Raw genomic sequence first — 22,030 nt, 5'->3', positions numbered from 1 at the left:
TAACTGTTGAAACCTCTTAAAGCCTGGTCAGAATCTAAGGGCTTGCTTACAATTTCAAGTTAATTTTAATTACAGCAAAATGGGTCTTAAAGTCTGTAGCAAATTATACCATAGCACTTTTCTTCATGAACTGCTGTTTCAAAACAGGATGGTGTACATGCAAACTGTAGAAAAACAGACACTGGTCTAAGAAGCTGCATACTATTCATTCTAGCTCCCAGTGAGCTGTAGGATCTGTTTGCAATGCATGCAGACTGCAATTTCATTCCTATCTGGACAGAATTCTGAACTGTGTTTTACTGCTGAGTTTTGAAGCACAAGAACAAAAATATACAATAAATTCCAAGATCACAAATTTAAAGATTTATAGGAGTCTGAGTTGCAGGCTTCAAAGCTATTGTGTAACTCTGACCTCTGTTACAGTCATAATTCATTTCAGATTCAGGACTTCCCTCTAAAATGCCTTTAATTCTTCCATTTTAACATTTATTATAAAAAAGAAGGTAGTACATGAGAAAGATACAAGACTGAAAAAGGAACTTCACTTGTTGTTCTGTCTCTGAAATGACCTATGTTCCACTAAGAATAGAACTAAGAAAAACCTAAGTCTACATCTCAGGCCTTTTGTGTTTACAAATTTATAGACTGGACAGTAACCCTGGAATGCACTTAGCCCCATGAGATTCCTAAGATGAAAAACTCTAAGGATTTCTACCAGTTCTCTCACTGCCATGCAAGAGCTTGTAAAATGCTCATCATGTTAAAGTAACATTGTGTAGCAATGGCGAACTAAAACCTTTCTTAATTTCATCCATTCTGGCAAGATTCTTCTTCCTCTGCCTCTCTTGGCGCTTCTGTTCCACTCAGGTTCCCAGCTGACTGGGACTCTATCCAGTTACTTTGATTGGTTGGCAAAGGCAGGAAAAAAAAAAAAAGATGTATTTTCCTTTCATGTTACATTCCACAGATTTTTTTTCTTTTTTAATTCTATTTCATCCAAAACAGAAATTATAATGTTCCTTTATATTGAGATTTAACACACCCACTGCTAAAAAACACAAGTTTTGTTTTTCTACTATTTCAGAACTACTTACAATATCAGCATCTCCATAAAAAGCTGCCAGGTCTAGAGGTGTTCGTCCATTCTTGTCTGTCTGATCAACTGTTGCGCCTTTCTCAACTAAATACTGAACCACTTCTCTGTGGCCTTTTAGACATGCCCAGCCCAAAGCTGTCAGCCCTTCTTTGTCCAGAGATGAAATAGTTGCACCTATAAAATGAAAATCAGCTTTGTAATGGAGATGTCCTTTTTAATATGCAAAATAAGCTAACTTCCACGAATGCAGTCTCTGGTATAGCTGTGCAGCACTGAAAAAGTCTTTATTTTCTACCTGCAGAAAGGAGAAATTCCACAGTGCTCAAATGTCCTTCACAAGAAGCCACCATGAGTGGAGTTCTGCCTTGCTTGTCGCTTAAATTCACATCAGACCCATGCTTCAGAAGAAGTTTAGCAATCTGAAATTTAAAAAAAAAAGAAGTAAAATTTTTTAAAATAAATTATCAAGTTTAAATTCTAGCCATTATGCTATCGTGAATAAACTTTTAGAGCAGAGGATCCAGATGTTATTTATAGCAATCACTGAGAAATCCTGCTCAACTCAACTCCCGTTTCCTAACAACTCAGAGACTCTTCTTGATGAGAGGGGTGAGCATGGGGCTCCTCACTCTAAGGTTCTCTCTACTTGTATCAGATGCAGTCTACGCTGTCTGCTGCATCTCTGTCTTGGCAGGGATTTGGCAGAGAATTGTCTCTGTTCTTGGCAGAGCAAATAAAGTATTCTAAATTCCATACATTACTTTTTAGGTGTATTACAACTACGATCAGCATACAGCCAATGTATTCTCACTGTATCATTTACATTTACTCTAAGTAACTTAAAACAAACTTCTGAACATGTCTGTTTCTGTCAGAAGCCAGTGCAAATGCACTTTATAAAATTTACACCAATTTATTACAGAACGAGAGATGGGGAGAAATCAAGGCCAGCTTCCCTGTGACTCTGTCAGATTGCAAAGAAGGATCAGACCTGCCAGTGCCCCTGCCGTACTGCGCAGAAGAGCGGCGGAACGCCCCTCCTGTTAGCTCTGCTCACAGCTGCTCCTCGTTCAAGAAGTAACTCGCAGACTTCCAGTTTTCCTCTTCCTGCAGCAGCTGTCAAGGCTAAAAGAAGCATTCTCATCAGCATCTTCTCCTAGCTGTTTTAACACATCCTTTGACACACACAGATTCTATCAGTGCTAAGGACCTCCTATTTTTTTTCCAACTCAACTGCCCCACAAGATTTTCTTAACTATTTCAGACTGAAATGGATTAGTCAAAAGCAGGTTAAGCCAGTAACCCAAAGATACTCTGTGGTAAATCAGAAGGTAATTCTCACAGATAACAACTACATCACGTGCACAGCCTGTAGGTTAAAGAGAATCTTTATGAAAATGTTGGATAAAACCACCGGCCTATCTTTGAGGCAGTTAAAGCTCTTTTTTCCTTAATGTTCTTTTTCCTGTGAGAAGAAAGCTGCTGCTCGTTCCAGCAGGCCCTTCCCAAAGGAAGCAACAGCTTTTTAGCTTATGGTATAACTGATTTAGAACAACAATATAACTCTATTCGAGCATGAGATTACAGAACCCTTAAACATCATCACCACTCAACCCTGCTCAGGAATTCCAACCACTCCACTGAAAATCACCTGATACAGTACTCTGCAAAAGCTCTGCCCACTCTGTCCCAAGAAAGAAGGAAAGAATTTAAATGAACAGCTAAACAAGCAACTGGTGCAGAACAGAAGCTGTAAGAACAGTTCATTAAGATGAAAAAAAAAAAAACCAGTAATTTGACAGATTTTTGATCTGCAGCCAGCAATGTTAGACAGAAACTGTAATTTGTAGGAAGAAAAGAATGTTTCTGTGTATGATGTAAGACAGACAAAGTTTGGAAAATTACTTGGGAAAAAGTACAACTTAAAAAAAAAATAAGTCTATAAAAAGAATATGTTATAAATAAAATTTGTTCTGCATTTGTTTAATTTACTACTTAATGTTTTGTAGTATGGCCTTTGCATTAGTGACACTCATAGAGAGCCTTCTCTCGTTTCCTCCATAATTCTTCATAGTTTTAGGCTTGTGTCATGACTTAGCAGCACCTCTGCATGCAACAATTCCCTCTGCAAGCCATCATTGCTTCACATTAAGAGCTCTATTTTAACTTCCAGATATTCTGCTGTATTACACCTCTTTCCAAATGAGCACATTACCCTCTATTCACACTTTCCCTATCGATCACTTTTGCCAATACCAGCCTGATTCATCCACCCACTGAACCACGTTTTCATTCATGCTTTGCAGACAGTAGTTTTTATCCCACGAGTTTTCCTAAGGATATGTTTTAGTCATTGTCTTTTCGTGTACCGAGGAGAGCAAAGATGTTTAATCAAAGAAGCAGAAAGAAAAGTGGTATTTATTTACTTACAAAATAACACAAAATATTGTCTGCACTCTTGTTAGAAATTATCCATTCAAATGTCTGTGTCCTATCTTTTCTTGGTTTGTCTTCCATTAAGTGAAAACTCCCCTGATGTTTCCTCATATTTCCTCAATTTTTCCAGTAAAAATAAACATCTGTACAGCACAGTAATATACCTGGCAAACTGCACCTCACCAGTAAATTAACACTACTTTTTTCAGTCTCCCAGTGATCTTGATTAAATGCAAATCGTAAAAATATTTAAGCATTACAGAACAATTCAACTAGTAGGGAAGGGCTAAGCCCTGATATAGCTATTTTACAAAGGCTCTCATCATCTATTGGAATTCTTCTTGTCCTAGCATGAAAGAGGCCTGACTAAAAATAATGGTAACCGAAGTGCTCAGATAGAGCGTTGAACTTGTAAGGACAAAAGAAAGAACGAGTACATAGACTAATTCTAACTCAGGTTAGAATGATGCAGGCTACATAGTTCACTGTGTCCCTTTAAAAAATCATAATAATCCAGTATCTGCCACACATACAAAGGCCCATCTTTTCATCCAGTGTCTAGCAGGAAGGAGGCAGTAGCCTAGATTTCTGGCAAATGGATGAGATTTTTGAAAGTAAGTTTGTATACAGATACATAATTGAATGAAATTCTGTACTGAAGCTTGAAGCATTGTATTCCCAAGGACAATCTGCAGTTTAAGTAGACAGTGATAATTTATAGTGATTCTAACACAGAGCAACTCTTCTTTTCAACCCATGAGGTGAGTAGGTTTAAGAAGTTAAAACTTCTGCACTTTTGCCTACAAACTTAATTTATTATGAAAACTGATAGGTTCCAGTAACCAGAGAAAAGCAGAAAAACAACAACAAACAAAAAAACCATCCTCTTCTTAAATGAGCGGCTCTAATTGGAGAAAATACAAGAAAATACCTGTTTCTCCCCACAAGGCATCAGTGTCATTGATGTCAACTTCATGCTCCTTCTCAATTGCCAAGATGTAACAAACCACCTGTCAAAACCAGCAGATTTAGTTAGCCACAAAAACCCATCAAGCCATGTTCCATTTGCCATCAGAAGATCATTACATTGAAGGCTCTTCTAAAGGCTACTTGAAACAAATGATTAACGAGGCTGCAGCAAGCAGGTAAAGGGAGCAAAACCACACTACATTTTTGCTTGCTGAAAAAGCAAAAACAGGAAAGGCAAAAGTATATGGGTAATATGGATGTTTTCAGGATGCATGAGAAGTGCCATACTGAATGCAAGGAAAGCACTAAAATTTGAAGTGGCAGAATGTCATTTCTTTAAAATTAATGAAACGTTTTTTCTAGCTAAGAATGAATAAAAAGTAGGTGGACATTTTTAGATAAAAGTAATTTTTTATGATAGATGAGATCAATTTTTCTCATAATCGAGTAGTTGGCTGCTTTTACTTTATCAGTGGATAACAAATAAGATTTTTTTACTAGATTGAGTTAATCATTAATTCAAGTTAATTGCAGTTCAGAATCTTCAAATGTATACTGTGAAACACTGAACATTATCACTACCACTGGAGACTTAGTATAATTTCAAGAGCAGCAATGAAAAGACAGAGAATTACAAGTAGACAAAATATCTGATTGGATATTCAATTACAGCATCTACAACAGCTACTAAGAATGCGTAATATTTAAAACATCAGAAGTTTCAGCAATTCCGCTTTACAAACCCTTTAAAAAAAAAAAAGCTGCAAGTACTGTTATACAATTCTGATAAATTCCAGCAGACTTGGAAATATTCCAATTATCATCCTACCTGACAGTGTCCCATACTGGAAGCTGCTGTCAGTGCCTGCTGCAGTGCTTGGCTTTTTCTTAGTGAATTTTGTTCCTGAGAAGAAGCTGTCCAAACAACATTCAGAAGATATTCAAGGATATCACAGTGCCCTCTCAATGCACTGTGGACCAAAGCACACTGCCCTTTTTTGTCTAGATAGTCAGCCTGCATTGGAAAAAATAAAGTTAAAAAGTCTAGTGAAAGGTCATAGAGAGAAGCAGCTCCTGAGCACTGGAAGAGAGCAAATGTCACTCCTATTTTCAAAAACAGGAGGAAAAGGAAGATCAAATAGGCTCACTTCAGTCACTGGGAGACTTATGAAGAAACTAACCCTGGAAATCATTTCTATATGCACAAGGGATGCAATGGTGATCAGAAACAGTCAAAGATTGAACTACCAAGGAAAAGTCATGCTTAACCAGCCTGATTGTCATCCACAAGAAGACAAGGTGACTAGCTTGGCAGTGCTGCACGTGTTGTCTGTGCTAACTTCAGTGAGGCTTCTGACACTGCCTGCCATAACACTGCCTTGGACAAGCTGATAGATAAGGGTTACACAACAGTCAGTGACTGTACCTAACACTGGCTGACCAGATGAGCCCAAGCACGAAGTCCAGCTGGAGACAACTCATCAGCAGTATACTCCTGCGATGAACAATGGGCCTGATACTGTTTAGCACCTTCATCAAAGCCCCGTATGGTGGGATAGAGTGCAAACTCACCACATTTGTAGATGACGAAAAACTGGGAAGTGGCTGATATGTCAAATGATTGTGCTGCCATTCTCATGGACCTCAACAGGCTAGAGGTCTGGGCTGGGACTACAACAAAGGAAAGTGTGCAGTCTTCCAGCTGGGAAGGAACTAGGCATCAGTTCCCAGAGGGGGCTGACTGACTGCACTGCAAATGCTGCAAGAAGGTCAGTCCTTCTCTGCATTTTGTTTCTAGCAATAGTAATGCAAAGGTTTTGATACCTGGTAGGTGTGTAGTCCTACTAACTTCAGAGTAATTACAAATGCACGTAAAATTAGTCATGGATGTGATCAGAGAGAAAATGCTCAATTGAAAAGTCTGTGTACATGTTCTGGACTTTCTTTTTGTATTCTGGAATTCTCTTTCATTACATCAGCATACAGTTATGTAATCAACAACAACTTTCTTAGACAAGACTTTTGGCTGTGAAAATTGCAGTCTTTGTTCATCAGCTTACCTTAGCGCCCTTTTTGCACAGCAGTGAAACAATGTTCATGTGACCTGCAGCTGCTGCATAACAAAGTGGGGTCATCCCATTTTCTGATGTTCCATCAATAGCAGCACCGAATTCAAGGAGAAGAGTGACCACTTCTTCATGTCCAAGGTGTGACTGAACACACAGTACTGGAGCATTGTTTAGTACTTCAGTCTTATAATTCACATTTGCACCTGCCAAGATCAGCAGCCGACTCACCTAAAATTTAATTTAAATAAAACAATTTTTACTTCAAATTTGGCTTCAATTGTTAATCAACTCCAAAGTTTTCACTTAGATCCTTATGTGTAACTCCCTGATTTTGAAGCAGATTTAACTGGCAGACATGGACTTTACCACATACAAAGCAGAACAAAAACTTAAAAATCACCTGCCAGCAAATGAATTCTTGTACCATGTAGCAATGTATTCTCAGTATAAGATCCACCTCTACCACAGAACTTACTGCATTCTCACCCCAAATTCTTGTGTTGTAATACTACCATTTTTGAATCTGCTTGGGCTACTATATATATAATAATGAAGAACTGGATTGCATTAAAAAAAAAATTGGAGTGTGCACATGTGTAGACAACCAAATTTCCAATCAAAACACATAGCAGTTTTGCTAAAATCACAAAAGATCACCTTGGCTTTCCCAATCCATAATCCAGAGCATTCAACTCATAAAGTAAGGGCTCTGCCATTTTGTTATCACATTCTTGTTATCACAGTACTTTCCTTTTACAATTCAATTCACTTGATACTTCCCCCATACAAGAAAATACAGCTGAACTTTGCCCAGCAAAACAGGTTGTACTTAGGATGCCTTTTCAGGAGGTCAGAAGTAACAGAGTGTGGCTACAACAAAATTGGGGTGAAGTCCCTCTTTACACCAAAACTACCAAGGAAAACAGAATAGGACATTAGCAATGGCTTGAAAAAGTACCTGTAGGCTTGCTGTAAAGCATTTCAGTTAATAGTTATAGATGCACAGTGGTTTTGTTTTCTTCTGAATTGTTACATTAATTTCAACATCATTAACAGAGCAATAGCAACAGATGAAACACTGATTATGCACTAGTGCTTATTTTCCTACCTTCACATTGGGTGTATAGATGTTTCTCAGAGAAGCGAGGGCTGCAGACAGTCCATCAGCACTGTAACCAATCCACAAGGCTTGAAGATGACTGGAAGAAATTCCAGTCCTTTTACTGAGACCCTAGCAGGAATGATATAACAGGAAATCTCTCACTAGTGTTATAGAGACCATTTATAGCTATATTTCATCAGTACAAAGGAAGATACATTTTTTGTTAATGCCAGTAACGATTTCAAGTATTTTGCACGAGCTTCTAACAAATTATTAAAGCAACTTAAATAAGCATTTGTAAGGTACATTGATACATACAGATCATGAACTCTATCATGCAAGTGGCTTTACCTTAAAAATGTGAGCTTTAAGTATATGATGACCAAGTTCCACAGTTTGTTGGCGGTTTAGTTTTCCCTCTTGTCGAGAAAACATGAAAGCCAATAAAGCATGTCCATTCCTAGTAAAGGAACAGAATTCAAAGAGAACAGCTTTTATAACAACACTTTTCAGTAAATTTGGAAAATATTAGTCATGCTTGTGTTTTAACCTTACTCCGTCCTCTCAACAATAGCTGAAATCAATTATGTAAAACAACTGCAGTTACTTGAAGATGACTTACTGCAAGTTTCGTTTACCTTGGCTCACATAAGAAGTCAGTATTTTCACCATCCGCTCTCCAAACAAGCCATTCTCTGAAGGAAGGGTGGCAGAACATACGTGTTTTGTCACGCCTTTTTATCAGAAAACACGAAAGAGCTTCCATCCTCTGGCTGAAGTCCTCCCATTGCTGTTCTCCGTTTATTTGACCTGCATTAATAGCTTGGAAAATCTGTTCATCTGTCATGGGATGTAAGGATGCCAGAGCCACGTTTAATATTGGCAAGGCTCGCTCAAACGCAGAGTTTGTCATAAACTTCATGTTGCACTGAAGTAAGTACAGTTCTGATAGAGACACTGGAACTACCTTGTAGCTTGCACTTTTGATTACTAAATGACCTTTCTGGAAAAGATCCAGAGTCAGTTTCAAATAGAGATAAGATCCCAGGCTTCTCATGATCAGATGGTTACTCACTTTCCCAATTATAGCCGCATCAGCTTTTCCATTTAAAGATATGTTGTTTATAATCTCCTGACTGTTATTAATTCTGTACTGAATGTAAGCACTCAAGTCATCGTGAATTTCTTTGTTGTCTGGAAAATTGTCCAGGGATATTGCGATAAAGGGCAGCGAACTTGCTACCTCCTGGGGAAGAAAGAACAAAACACAGGCATTATAGCATTCCACGACTGAACACTAAGTACTCAGCAGTGTCTCTTTGCTATAGTTGTCTTCTGTAACAAGTCTGAGATAGACTGAAACCAAATTCACTATCACTACTGCGATTTTGTAAATGTTGTCCACTGCTAAGAGGTAAAACAGCATTTCTGCATTCTATCATTTTGCATAGGATGTTCTCAATTGTTTCACTGACCAATCTCTGCAAGGCTGTACAGCCCATCTCCTGTAAAAATGATCACTTCAAAACGAAAGAAACAAAAAAGTTACCAGAACTGGACTCTAAAATGGGCAAGGGGAAGGCAGGAGGTGGAAGGAATTATCTAGGAATTATCTAGGGATTATAGGAGGAAGTTCTTTCCTATGAGAGCGGTGAGGTGCTGGAACAGCTGCCCAGAGAGGCTGTGGTTGCCCCATCCATCCCTGGAGGTGTTCAAGGCCAGCCTGGATGGGGCCCTGGGCAGCCTGGGCTGGAATTAAATGTGGAGGTTGGTGGCCCTGAAAGTGGCAGGGGGTTGGAGATTCATGATCCTTGAGGTCCCTTCCAACCCGGGTCATTCTGTGATTCTGTGATCTGTTAAAGAACAGATCTAATGATGTAAGGAGATAAGAATATTCTCATTGTCACATTGCCTAGTAATAACATACCAGAAAGACACTTACTACAACATTCAGCCCTGTTTAGTTAAAGGCAAGTATCACGTATGGCACAGTCACAGTCATACACTTCAACATGTCAACCTGAATACATTTTTATGGCCTACTTCTGTCTAGACAAACTCTCTGTTGTGTTAGGAAATATATACTATGGAGCTGGACTGCAGTTCTCCTTCATGTTTTCTTCTTTGCAAATGTGGGATGCCTAGTTGAGTGGTAGCATGGGGATGGCAGGGCTGTATCTCAAGCACTGTAAAAATATAAAGGTTGCTATCTAAGGGAGAAGGTGAAGGACAATTAAGAAGACATACTTTTAGAAGTATTATTATTAAAATGAAATGAAAAAAAAAAAAAACAATGAAGATCTTAGAACAGGACTAGTGCTGGAAAAAAAAACAACAATAAAGTAACTTCCAACAGAACACTGCTGTGTAGTGCAAGAAAAAAAGTCTATAGGGTCTCAAACATTCTAAAGACTACTGCAAATATCTTTCAGCTGCTTATTTACAACAAGATGATACTCTAACTTTGGAGTTATTTGGTCAGAGGGAACAAATGGATGAAGCAATACAGAGACCAATGGTACTAAGGCTTGGAATCAATCACATCAACCGTGACAATGAATTGCAACTTATCCCTTCCTAAAATGTGAAAACGCAGAGCTTGGTAATAGCAGACTTATACTCCAGCATGTAAACATTTAAGATAAGACCACCATGCACTTCTAATTATTATTAGTAAATTTTTCACTCATTCATTTGTTCATTTTCCTCCAGAACGACAAAGAAACATATTCCATTTCCCCACTTCTCATATTATCAATTCACCTAGCATACTTAAGAAACAGATTTGAAACATAACAAACATACCTCCACTATTGTACTTCTACTTTGTTGTTGCACATTTCTTTACAGCAGAAGGCAAAAAAAAAACCAAACAAACAAACCAAAAAACCAATCTCAAAGACTTGACTTTGAACTCCTCTAAAACCTGTGTTTTTCTTAACAATGCAGTCCCATCACTACAAAAGACCACTTTGTTTTTGAGGGTAAGAAAAAGGTCAAAGGGCTTTGTTTTTTTACCTGAAAATTAGTTCTCAGAGTCACAATGAGCTTCAACCAGGGAGGAAACTTACAAATTATCTTTGCAATAAATGATGAAATTGTGTCGCCATAATCAGGTTTATGAAATTCAGCATCATTTAGACCATCAATCAAAATTAGGTACTCTTCCTCAGGAATTTTCTGCTCTGAAATACAAAAATTGGAAAAAAAGAAAGGGTGATTATAAATTCTCCTATTATGCAACATTTTTTTCTCAAAAATTAAATGCCAGGGAATGAAAATGTATTTTTCTGCCTAGCAACTCATTTTATGGCGTTTAAGCATTATTTTACAGATTAAACATTTTAACTGCTGAAAAACAGTACAACTACCACTTCAACCAATCTATGTATTATACTTAATGATGCTGTTCAGGCAAGAAAAACAATTAATAGCTTTGGTTTTCATAACTATAAAACAACATTGCTATAGAGCGCTAAAAAAAAATAAATAGAAGCAATCACAGTACAGAGGTTTTGATTGTGCTATTTATGATGGATCTATTTTACAACTGATTTGAAAAGAGTTTAACAATTAAACAAAGCTGTTAGCCTGTAACAGAGAAGAGATGCACAGGTAGGGGAAGAATGCACATGCATGCTGTTTAAGCTATTAATTGACATAAGTTTTAACCATTTACTTAAGTTACGCTTTACTGAACTTACCAAACCAAGAAAAGCTTACAGCTTGTAAAAATCACAAAAATCACAATTTGTTTACACTTTCAAAACTGAGACGACTATTTTGTAATAATAACAGCTCAATAAACTAACGCTGTTCATTCTGGTTAAGAATGGATGTTCCAGGAACAAACATCAGATCTGCCAATGAGTATCATATGTATTTGTTAACAGACAAAAAAAAAGTCAGGAACTGCAGTATGATTTTCAGAGGAACAATACGTATTCTGCTCAGACAAACCTCCCTCATCTGACCATATCTCAAGTACCTGCTCAAGTTGGCATACAAGGCCATCTAAAGGTAGATTCTGCAGGATTTATTTTTTTTGAAATACCAAATCACGCTGTTGCACCTTTCCTTGGAAAACTGTTATATCATATTTTGATTTTTAAAAGTAAGCCATAATCACATCCACCTGGCAAGTCTTCAGGCACAGAAAACTACTAAGCAGAAAAACTGTGACTAGAGCCAATAGCATCCAAAACCAAAATCCTTTAATGTGAAATGTGTGAGCCTTAATTTCAAGCTGAACAGCTATCCTTGAGTTTTCTGGCAAGAAACAAACAAAAGGTTGATGTGACTTTGGATGCTTTGTAAAATTTAACTTCAAAATACAAAAAAAACTACCTATAATTGCTACAACCAACCACCACAGTTAAAGAATCCTTTCCTCAGGATTTACCTATTTCTCTTTTGGCATTAGAATAGACATTTTTGAAGGTTTTCATTTTTATTTTTTCCCCCCACTTTTTATACATCTTAGGTGCAGCTCCCAAGTCACTTCCCACTGGATTTACCTTTCCTGAGGTTTGAAAGTGGTTCCAACACTCCCCTTTTAAAAGCTGCTGCTGGATCTTGGACACAAGATCTCAAGCTAAGCATGCTTTGTAAGTGAGGCTCTTTTATTAGAAGATCTTTGTATGCTGTTAATTGACTCGAACGACAAAGCAAAGCTGCAATGCTGTGCACAAATTCTGGGACAAGACAAGTGTACGTGTTGTCAGCTTGACAATAATGATAAGCAACAACCTGAAGAAAAAAAAAAAAGTTACCCAATCAATTTTTAAGACACAATATTAGATAGTCAAGTATGATAAAGCTTTACTAAATTTCTCTTTCATCTACAAAATATTTTTCAGTGCTAGAATAACTATCCAACTCTGCAATTTGTGTCAGATGACTCGTATAAAGGCATAGGAAATTCGACAGTGAAATGTTTTTGGCCTTCTAGGGCATGCCAACATGAAATATAATCAAAACATCAGATTCTTACAGCAACAAAAATACTTACAAGGAAAATATAATACAAGTTATATTTCTTTGAAAAAAAAGCAAGCCACAAGGAAAATACAGTGTGCAGAGTAACTTCAGTGAGCTTCATAACACTGTTTCCAAATAATGCACATCACTGTAAAGACATCAACAATAATCCCATGTTTTCCTCATAATTATTTGCATAAAGCATGCAAAATGGTCATTAATTTTTTTATTACCACTTTTGCAGAAAGTAAAAAACAGCATAACAACATAACACACATACACACCAAAAAAGAACAAGCCAACAGATTTATAATTGCTTACTTCGAACCCTCGCTGTATGGAAAACAGACAATATTCAGACAACTTGCACTGTGGGTTACAGATTCATTATGCACAGTCCAAACATTTTATTTATCTTTCAGAATTTTGCCTATTGATAACATACTGAGCAAATACTCAAAGAGAATGTACAGCCTCTTTTGGAAGTTAAGGACCCAAACTTTTCATACACACTTAGAGCAGATGGAATTTATTTTTTCAACTTAACTATCTTTCTGAGACCAAGCAGTTAATAAAGTGAAAGGCAGAAAAGACGGGCAGCTGCTTTTATTGTTTAGAAGTATCCAAGACTACTGCCACCGTCCCACTGCTGACTATGGCATATGCAGGAAGCTTTGCAAATCAGCCTGTTTCCCCCCCAAGACCAGAAGTTTTGTAACGTGCTGAAAAAGAAGTTCCATTGGTAAAGGAAACTCACCTTTGAGGCAAGGCGTTTGACAGAGTCACCTGCTTGACTTTGGTTGTCAGGAGTACCAGGACAATTCATGGTCCTCACTGTATAGGTACCACTTGGAGGAGGAGTAGACAGAGGTAACTGACTTAAGGGAATCTCCTGACAGGAATCGCTGCCTGTTTTTAAAAACAACAAATACAAAAAAAGGCCAAATGTGCTGAGAACAGAAAACAGACTGTTTCATATGAAAAGATCGTGGGATATCTTTATTGCCAGTGCAAAACTTAAGATTGAATCATACAATTAAAGAAGTCTGCAACTACTTTAATGTAAGTTTATTATTTACAACCTTACCATTTTGAAACAATCCAGCAGGCTTTTAGATCAAGATTTGCTAAAAGCAAAACCGTCGTGATGTTAAGTTTTGTCATGAAAATTATGCACTTACTGACTCACTTGAACTAAGAGTTATTGTGTGACTAAACTGCAGGAAATCTTCAACATGTGATTGCTTGAAGTGACATCAGTAGACAAAGTGGCAATGACAGTCACATTATCCTTTCAATTAACATAGGCACTAGATCGGCTTGCAGAGAAGCCTACAGATCCTAGCAGGGGCCTTCTGAAGGCAGAGCTGGTCTATCCCCGGTGTCCCCGTTCACTGCAGGGAGTTGGACCGGATGGCCTTTAGAGGCTGCTTCCAATTCAAACAATCCTGTAAGTCCTACTAAATTAGATCAGAAAAGCAAGCTACATTTTGATTCCTGTTACCATTTCAATAACCCGAACAATTACTCACAGAAGGGACTTACTCTGGGGGGACGAATCAGGACTGTTCGAAGCTATTTGCCTCATGCGACTTCCATGGCAGCTAAGTGCCACCAGGCGAGAAATAATAGCAGTCTTCCCAAATCCCACATTCCCAGTAATAACTGTTCCTTTGCTCTCTGCCAGATCTGTATTCTTCAGTTTTTCTTCAATTGCCTGAAACAGCCATTCTCTTCCAACAAACACTGAGTCTGTCGTTATGCTTGGCACTTCAAACAGTAATGGCTTTAGCAAAATGTCTTGAGGCTTATAGGTGACAAAACGTGCTGGGAAGAAGTGGCAGGGAGAAAAGTTCATTAGAAGAAGCCAGACGTGTAATAAGACAGCAATGTCTCAGAAGATCATTTTGTTCAGTCACATTTTTGATCACATTCACACTCAGAATTCTCCTAAGGCTTTCATAATGGAAACAAGAAAAAACAATTTGCTCACTTCGGGTCACCTCCATAATTCCTATGAGAAATAAACTTTAAACAAGTTTAAAAATATCCTGTAAGCGTACTTGTATGTTTGAACATGACTTTTCTTAAAAAATCATCAATAATTCTATAAAATGAGAAGTACCAAACATTTTTCAATTTAACGTGAGCCACACTGCTGAGCATTTCAGTATCAGGTCTTCAAAGTTGTAAAAACATCTACAGAGAAATAGAAAAGGTAGAGAATAATTTTTTTTTCTAGTTTTAAATAAAGTATTTTTTAAGTAACATAAAAATAATGTTACTGTCCTCTTCTTCAGTCTCCTTGAAGCTACAAGAAAAGAATGCCCTCTACACACAGCTAGAAGCACAGTCATGCTTGATAACACTAATCAACATGCTTGGTAAACACATGGCAAGATTTATACAAGGAGAATTTGATTTTGATATGTTGAACTTTACAAAAACGGTAACATTCACTGATGTAATTTAATGTTACACAAACATTCACCTTTAATCAATAAACGTGAAAACAGAAAATTGCCAATACCGATAGTAATTTTGGTATTGAAATATTAAAGCATATTTTTGTTACTAACAGGCTTAGTGGTATTAGATCAGTTTTCTTCCGACACCAGAACTCTAATGACAATGTCTGAAGACTTTTAATCCAGTGCAGTATCTCTTAAATTGCAGTGGGTGGTTAACTGAGTATCAGAGATGGTAAAATATGGCAGTCAGGAAAGCCTTCGTTGGTATCACATAACTTCACTGCGGACATTCACGTGATCTACACAGCACTGCTTACATGCACTTAGATAAATAAAACACTTAGATAAATAAAATTAAAAACCACACGTTTTGTCTCTGAACCACAGCACTGCGCAGCAAAAAGTATGAACAGGCACATTACTTTAAACAAGCTGTGTGGTCTGTCAGGAGTACTCTACAATATGATACATGTTGTGAAATTACTGAACAACTGTGTGACTGTGCCAAGGCAGTTCCAGATGAAAACATGCCTACCTTTGTTTTCCTGCTGCACTCTTCCACCAGCAGTGTTGTGCCAAGGTAAGCGAATGGAAGTGCGTAAAGGAGTATTTCTTTGTCCATCCAAATAACTCAGATCTTCCAGTTTGGTAGAACTTGTTGCTAGAGTATTAAAAAATTGAAGATCATTAAGCTTATTTTTGTTACACGATAAATAACACAGAATACTGTTATTTACAGTTAATTACTACTATATTTTTTTTCTGGGGAGGGGGGGGGAATAAAACACAAGCTAGCAGTTTCTCTATATGGAAAGAGAGATCTCTTCTTCCTATACTACTGTCTCCCTGAAATACTCAGTGAAACTGTGGCGTTCTTCAGTCAAGTATGCTTTTCTCCCCAGCTTATGTATTCAGTGCAAAACTCGGCCTGCTGAATTTAAAGTGACATGTAATTCCTGAAAAGAAGCTTAAAAAACAAAAAACAAACAAACAAACAAAAAAACCAGACAGTTCAGAGCTGCTACTAAACTGTACCTTGCAGTTAAGGTGCAGCATTGGATTTTGGCTGTTGCTGACAAGCCTCAAGTTCTTGAAAAAACTTACTGAGCTGCCAGTAGGCATTTTTTTCTTTTGCTGTTCCACTACTTTCCAATTTGCTGGACTTAGCAGAAACATACACATAACACAATTCCTTTGAAAATAAAATGGAAAATGTTTCCTTTTTTTTTTTTTTTTTTTTCCTTCAGTTGAATCAAGAAGTTGGTGCCTTCACAATGATGGCACTTATCTATGCTTCTTAATAATCTATGACTTTGCAGGTCCAAAATTTCAAGTGGCATTTTTAGAACTTCAAAATTCCTGCCCAAGTTGCTGGAACATTCTATGCCAAAATACTGCCATTCATAATTCTAAAAGTTGATTTACCAACTCTATTTCCCTCACACTTATCACACTAAGAAAACTCCATGCAGCAACTTTGTTTCATCTTTTAAGCTAAAATACTCCCTTCTATGGACAACATTTTCTAAATGGAATCAAGTACAGTATCTTCCTCTCTTCTTTCTGAACATCAATAGCGAAGCTCTCTAACCTCTCTACTGGTTTTCTTCACTCTGAGTTAAGTAGTAAACTTCTAACTTTCACTTAGCTGTGAACTAAATCTAGTGTCACACATACAGCACCTGTACTTCTCAACAGTTCATCCAATCATTTTGTTTGCAGGGTTATAGTTATATAAGCAAATATCCTGTTACTGAATTTGTTGGGTACTGCTAACAGAGCTTAAGTCAGATGTACTTCTTTAGGTATTTATCAATTTCACAACACTTAAGGCAATTTATGTAATATGCACCTATTTAGAACTTATGCTTCTTTGTCCCATAAAAATACTTTCACACTAACAACATAACTTCAACTGAAAGATTAAACAGAAATGTCATATCATTAACAGAACATCCTTTTTATATCTCAGTATTCACCTGCAACAGAGTTTGGACGAGGCATTATTAAAGATCCAGAATTCTGAGTATAAGGAACAGGACCTTCTCCTGTTGGTACTTCTTTTGGCAAATTCTCAGCAGACCCAATGGCCTCCTCTTCTGCAACTGGTGAACAATTGTCAGTTCTTCGATCGTGACCAATTCCTCGATGTGCTCCAGCTCTGAGACTCCCATCCTTGCTCCATTCCAAACTGGATCCGCTACGATCATCATTTTCTGATGAACTTGTTACAGTTGCTGAGAAAGAAAATAAGATCTGAAGTACACATCAGAAGAAAATGGCCTACCTGTGTTAATATGCATTATAGTTTTCAAACTCATATAGCATTTGGGGCCTGGTTCTGCAGTGGATATTACCTATCTAAAAAGCCCAGCAACACAGCTTCTCAAACTGCCAAATGCAATCAAGGAAAGCAAGCTTGACTGGTTTAATTTTCATAGAATCACAGAATGGCCTGGGTTGAAAATGACCTCAAAGATCATCTAGTTTCAGCCCACCTGCTATGTGCAGCATCACCAACCAGCAGCCCAGGCTGCCCAGAGCCACATCCAGCCTGGCCTTGAATGCCTGCAGGGATGGGGCATCCACAGCCTCCTTGGGCAGCCTGTTCCAGTGCCTCACCACCCTCTGGGTGAAGGTCAGAGCTGATATCCAAAAGTGCTGTCTTTTGGATTCAGGATGAGAATAATGCTGACAGCACAATGATGTTACAGCTGCTGCAGAACACTGCTTATGCAGAATCAAGGACTTCTCCACTTCTCTGCCCTGCCAGTGAGGAGGCTGAGTGTGCACAAGAAGGTGGGAGGAGATACAGCCAGGACAGCTAATTGATTACCAAGGCAGTACTTATAGCAGCAAGCAAGCAGGCAGAGACAACTTTCTTGTGCAATTCCTTCTAATAACAAAAGTTATAATTAAAAACTTAAGTTCACAAACACATATCTTAAGTTTATTTTGTTAAATCTTGGCATTTGATATTTAGAACTGCTTTCTTTTACTGCCTACCTATATTTAGTCCCTCAGCTAGACAGCTAGAAATTAAACTGGAATCATATACATATAAGTCAAGAAGTCTCCAGGTTAGGGAGCATATTTTGTTTTATTTTTTTCTTTTGTAAACTTAGCAGCTTTTATAAAATCAATTTTAAAAGGGACTGGTTAAGGAATGAGCATTTAAAAACACTGACTAAAACAGTAAGGAATACATCTTCCTATAACAGTTTGTATTAACATGAAAGATACGTTTTTTGCATCTTAGTCTGGACTTTCAGAAAATAATATGAATGCAACCACCTGGATGCTCAAAGATACAGGCAGATACCAGTTCTGATACTGAAACATTGAACCAGGGAGCAGAAATAAAAAAAGGTGATACAAACAAGACAGCAAAGAATTCAGAGCTTTTCTTATTTACAGAAAAAAAACCCTACTGATGTTATCTAAAGATAACTGACACAGCACTGGAAATGCATGCATTGACTCAGTTCATCCATTCATCAGCAGTGGATCACACAATTTCCCCTCCTCCTTGATGTCCCACTTTAGCCTCACTTTCATGAAAATTACTCAAAGTCTGTACTGTTTCTAAACAGCTTGATTTGGATTATCCTCACAAGAAGTAGCACTGATTTTCTTTCATTGGAAATCAAGCCAGCTTCAGGGTGCTCTGTCTTTCTTCATAACGAAATGTGTTACAGAGGTAAATATAAGAGATAGACAGAAGAAATTAACAATTTTAAATGAAAACATGGAGAAATTAGAACTGCATCACGAAAAAAAGAGAAATGCACACCTAACAATTAAAACAGGTAAAAATATGATTTCAGTCTTTCAAGTACAAAGGATTTGAAATGGGATCTAGCTTTGACATAAAATCACAGTTAATTGGACTTGCAGTATTACGAGAAGGTTAACTTCTATTAATTGCATTACTAATTAAGATGCTTACCTATTATTCCACTGTCCTTGCTCTCCAGGGTGGAGCTAGGGCTCCTCATGGTTTCACAGGGACTACCTTTGTTGGCTGCTGCTTTGCCAGTACAGCTATTGAGTGTTGAGCAGGGGCTATCAGTGCTCGGAGACGTAGTGCTGCTTGTGAGGGTAGAACATGGACTGACACCTTGACTGGCTACTGTACACTGCAATGTGAAGAAAAAGGAATAGTCATTGCACAGAAGGCAGTACCCCACTGTGTGGACTTCCAGAAACATCAAGGTGAATTAAAGCAAAACATTCATTTTCTGAGTGAAAATTTCAAGAAGTGGAAGCTGTATCTTGATTGGAAGCCTTAATGACACAATTTCAGATTACTCTTAAAAGTTTCTTACAAGTCTTAAAATTGAGACCTTAAAATCTTAAAAATTTAATAATTCATGATTCACTCGTAGTTATAGACAGAATTCTTCTCTTTTAAATATTTACTGGCAAAATATATATCCAAACTTTGTGTGAGAAGCAATGGAAATGAAGTCTTATTAGACTTTCCATGACAGTTTCCCTGTCATGGAAAACTAAACTGATGATTTTTGAGGCCTGGGATTATAAAAGAAGAAAGGAAAGAAAGAAATTTGTAGTTACAGTGTTTGAGTTAGCATATGAACTTCATACAGATACCAGCTACTTGCTTCTCCCTAGCTCCTCCACCACTACATGAGGAAGAAAGTCCATCAAAAAGAAGTGAATTTCTTGGAGAGGAAAGGATACCTCCAAGTATGCTCCTGTTTCAGTAAACCACTAAGATATTCCCTTCTTGTAGCTCATTGAGAAAACCAGGAAGGAATAAGGCAGAGCAAGGAAGAATGCAAGATCAACTCACAATTAAAAAAAACAAAAACAAAACCAAACCAAACCACAAAACACAAAAAACCAAATACCTATAACTTGACTGTTATAATCCAGCTACAAGTCTACCACCTTATGACTATTAAAATAGAATCCATTTTAGTCAAGTATCAAGTAGCTGCAAATAGCACATAGGGAAAATGGCAGGAGAAGTCTCAAGAACAGAATGAACATTAAATTTGTTTTTTCAATAATCCTACCATGGATTCGTTTTTTTCTTCTATATGAGCAGATGTTGGTATCCCTTCTCCCAGGAGAAAACCCAATCTCGTCATCAATTCTTGTGCTGCAGGAGAACAGCTTGAGTCTTTATCAGGCTTTGCTTTAGAGAGAGGGTGGGGAAAGAAAATTGGTGAAAATTATTATTACACTTGGAAAATTTACAAGAGATAGAAAGATGCAAGCAGCAGATCTTCTATCAGCTTCCCCAGCAGAGAAGCTAATGCCACGATGCCACGTAGTCTTTAAACTGTTGGTAGACCTTGGATTCTCTGCATAGCTGCACAAATCTGGGGATAAAAACAAACAAACAAAAAATCCACCACCCTGCCAGTCAAAACAGAAATGGTTAAGTGAATTCAGCTGTATTAAAACAAACAGTTCATCGCTGGATTGATGATCAACACGATGACTAGCATGAATCAACAGCAGTATGACACTACCAAAGCTTACTGTCAGATCAAAAGTCTACTCCAGTAATTTTTTATAAAGTTTCACATTATGTTAAAAATGTGAGGAGTTAATAACACAGATGATTTATAAACATTGCAACAATACCAATGTTTCTTTATTGCCAACAGTTTGGAATCATCTATCAAACTATAAAGCTATTCCCCAACAGAAACATTTATACAGTATTTAAGTCTTTTGACTACTAAAAAAGAAGAACATGTTGGCCTGTCTTGTACTCAGGTATAAATAGCCAATTTAATAAGGTGTAACATCTAATGACTGAGAAATTGCTCACAACAGGAATTCTCCATTACAGAACAACCAGCTGCATTAGCTTCTACCCAGTCCCATAATGAAGGAAAAGTGAAGGACAGCCTGAGCTACTTCCCAATCAGTGTGTTCTGAGCAAGGCACCCAGCCTGCGGATCTCATCCCCAGACACCTGGAACGTAATAAGGGCATTCCTCAGAACAGTTGTATCAGTGTATACTTTGGAGACTTCAGGTAACAAAAGTTCCTAATTGATGAGGAATGCCTCAGAGAATGAGTGAAGAAAGGGAGAGAGATGAACTCAGTTGCACCTCTGCACCATCAAAAAAAACAGCAGGAAAATAGTAACTACAACTAAATTGTTCCTTTGCTTCTGTTTTTCCTTTGCAGCTTTACTAGGCCAAATGCATGTCAGGTGGGGATTTTTTACAGAAACAAAAACAAAACAAAAACAAAAAAGCAAAATACCACAACATATGATCTCCAAACACATAAGACACAACAGATGTTTAGTGGCATTTACAAGAAACAGCATATTTTTCCCCAGCTGTAGACTGTAAGAAAACTAGAGAAAACAGTGATTTTAATAGAACTGAACAGCTTGCTCAGTAAGCTTTACTTTAGTGTTTCAATTTTACTGAGCAACAAAGCCCACAGTTTGCAAACATGAGTATTTCACTAGAAGAACATCCTTCTGCATCTCACTCCAGCTCAATGCCTGCTTAAGCACAAGAACTGCTGAACTCTGTGGACAGGTTAAGGTTTTACTCTGGAATACCTGACCATCCTTTAGCAATGCCAAAAGGAGGAAGCCTACAAAACGGTCTCTTCTGAAATCAGATAGCCAAGGCTTTTGCAACTCAGAATATTGCCAGGTCTTGGAATATTAGGCTGGAAAATGTACTTCCTCTATAATAAACGTAATTTTGATTATTATCTTTAACATAAAAAGTCTAGAAATTAAGGAGTTTATTAAATCAACTATTTCATTGCTCTGTGAACTGTTACAAAAACCAATAATTATTTTATTTAAATTTTAACCTTGTACAAGTTTGAGTAAGTGTTAAACAGCACAAATGCCAGTTCAGCAACAAGGACAGAATCCAAGAGCCTAAATTGTTCA

The 22,030-nt window shown here is 37.5% G+C and overlaps 1 protein-coding gene across 7 annotated transcripts in view; it reads right to left on the bottom strand.

Annotated features, from left to right (window-relative positions):
* TANC1 (tetratricopeptide repeat, ankyrin repeat and coiled-coil containing 1) overlaps positions 1–22,030 on the bottom strand; it is a 70,258-nt gene that overhangs the window by 9,497 nt on the left and 38,731 nt on the right. For all 7 annotated transcript variants that reach the window (XM_085228084.1, XM_085228079.1, XM_085228078.1 and 4 more), the window contains 17 exons: positions 20,166–20,287; positions 19,073–19,262; positions 17,103–17,360; positions 15,659–15,784; positions 14,198–14,479; positions 13,410–13,561; positions 12,190–12,421; positions 10,691–10,857; positions 8,311–8,918; positions 8,024–8,132; positions 7,679–7,801; positions 6,562–6,798; positions 5,331–5,516; positions 4,464–4,542; positions 2,088–2,221; positions 1,392–1,515; positions 1,095–1,270 (listed from right to left, as the gene is read on the bottom strand). In XM_085228084.1, the coding sequence (XP_085084210.1) occupies positions 1,095–1,270; positions 1,392–1,515; positions 2,088–2,221; positions 4,464–4,542; positions 5,331–5,516; positions 6,562–6,798; positions 7,679–7,801; positions 8,024–8,132; positions 8,311–8,918; positions 10,691–10,857; positions 12,190–12,421; positions 13,410–13,561; positions 14,198–14,479; positions 15,659–15,784; positions 17,103–17,360; positions 19,073–19,262; positions 20,166–20,287 (3,305 nt within the window). The remainder of the gene's footprint in view (positions 1–1,094; positions 1,271–1,391; positions 1,516–2,087; positions 2,222–4,463; positions 4,543–5,330; positions 5,517–6,561; positions 6,799–7,678; positions 7,802–8,023; positions 8,133–8,310; positions 8,919–10,690; positions 10,858–12,189; positions 12,422–13,409; positions 13,562–14,197; positions 14,480–15,658; positions 15,785–17,102; positions 17,361–19,072; positions 19,263–20,165; positions 20,288–22,030) is intronic.

The sequence above is a fragment of the Meleagris gallopavo genome, chromosome 7 (genome assembly GCF_905368555.1).
Source record: "Meleagris gallopavo chromosome 7, MGAL_WU_HG_1.1, whole genome shotgun sequence".
In the NCBI taxonomy this organism is placed as follows: Eukaryota; Metazoa; Chordata; class Aves; order Galliformes; family Phasianidae; genus Meleagris; species Meleagris gallopavo.
The sequence above is the reverse complement of the archived record's forward strand: the minus strand, read 5'-3'. Positions and strand labels throughout refer to the sequence as shown.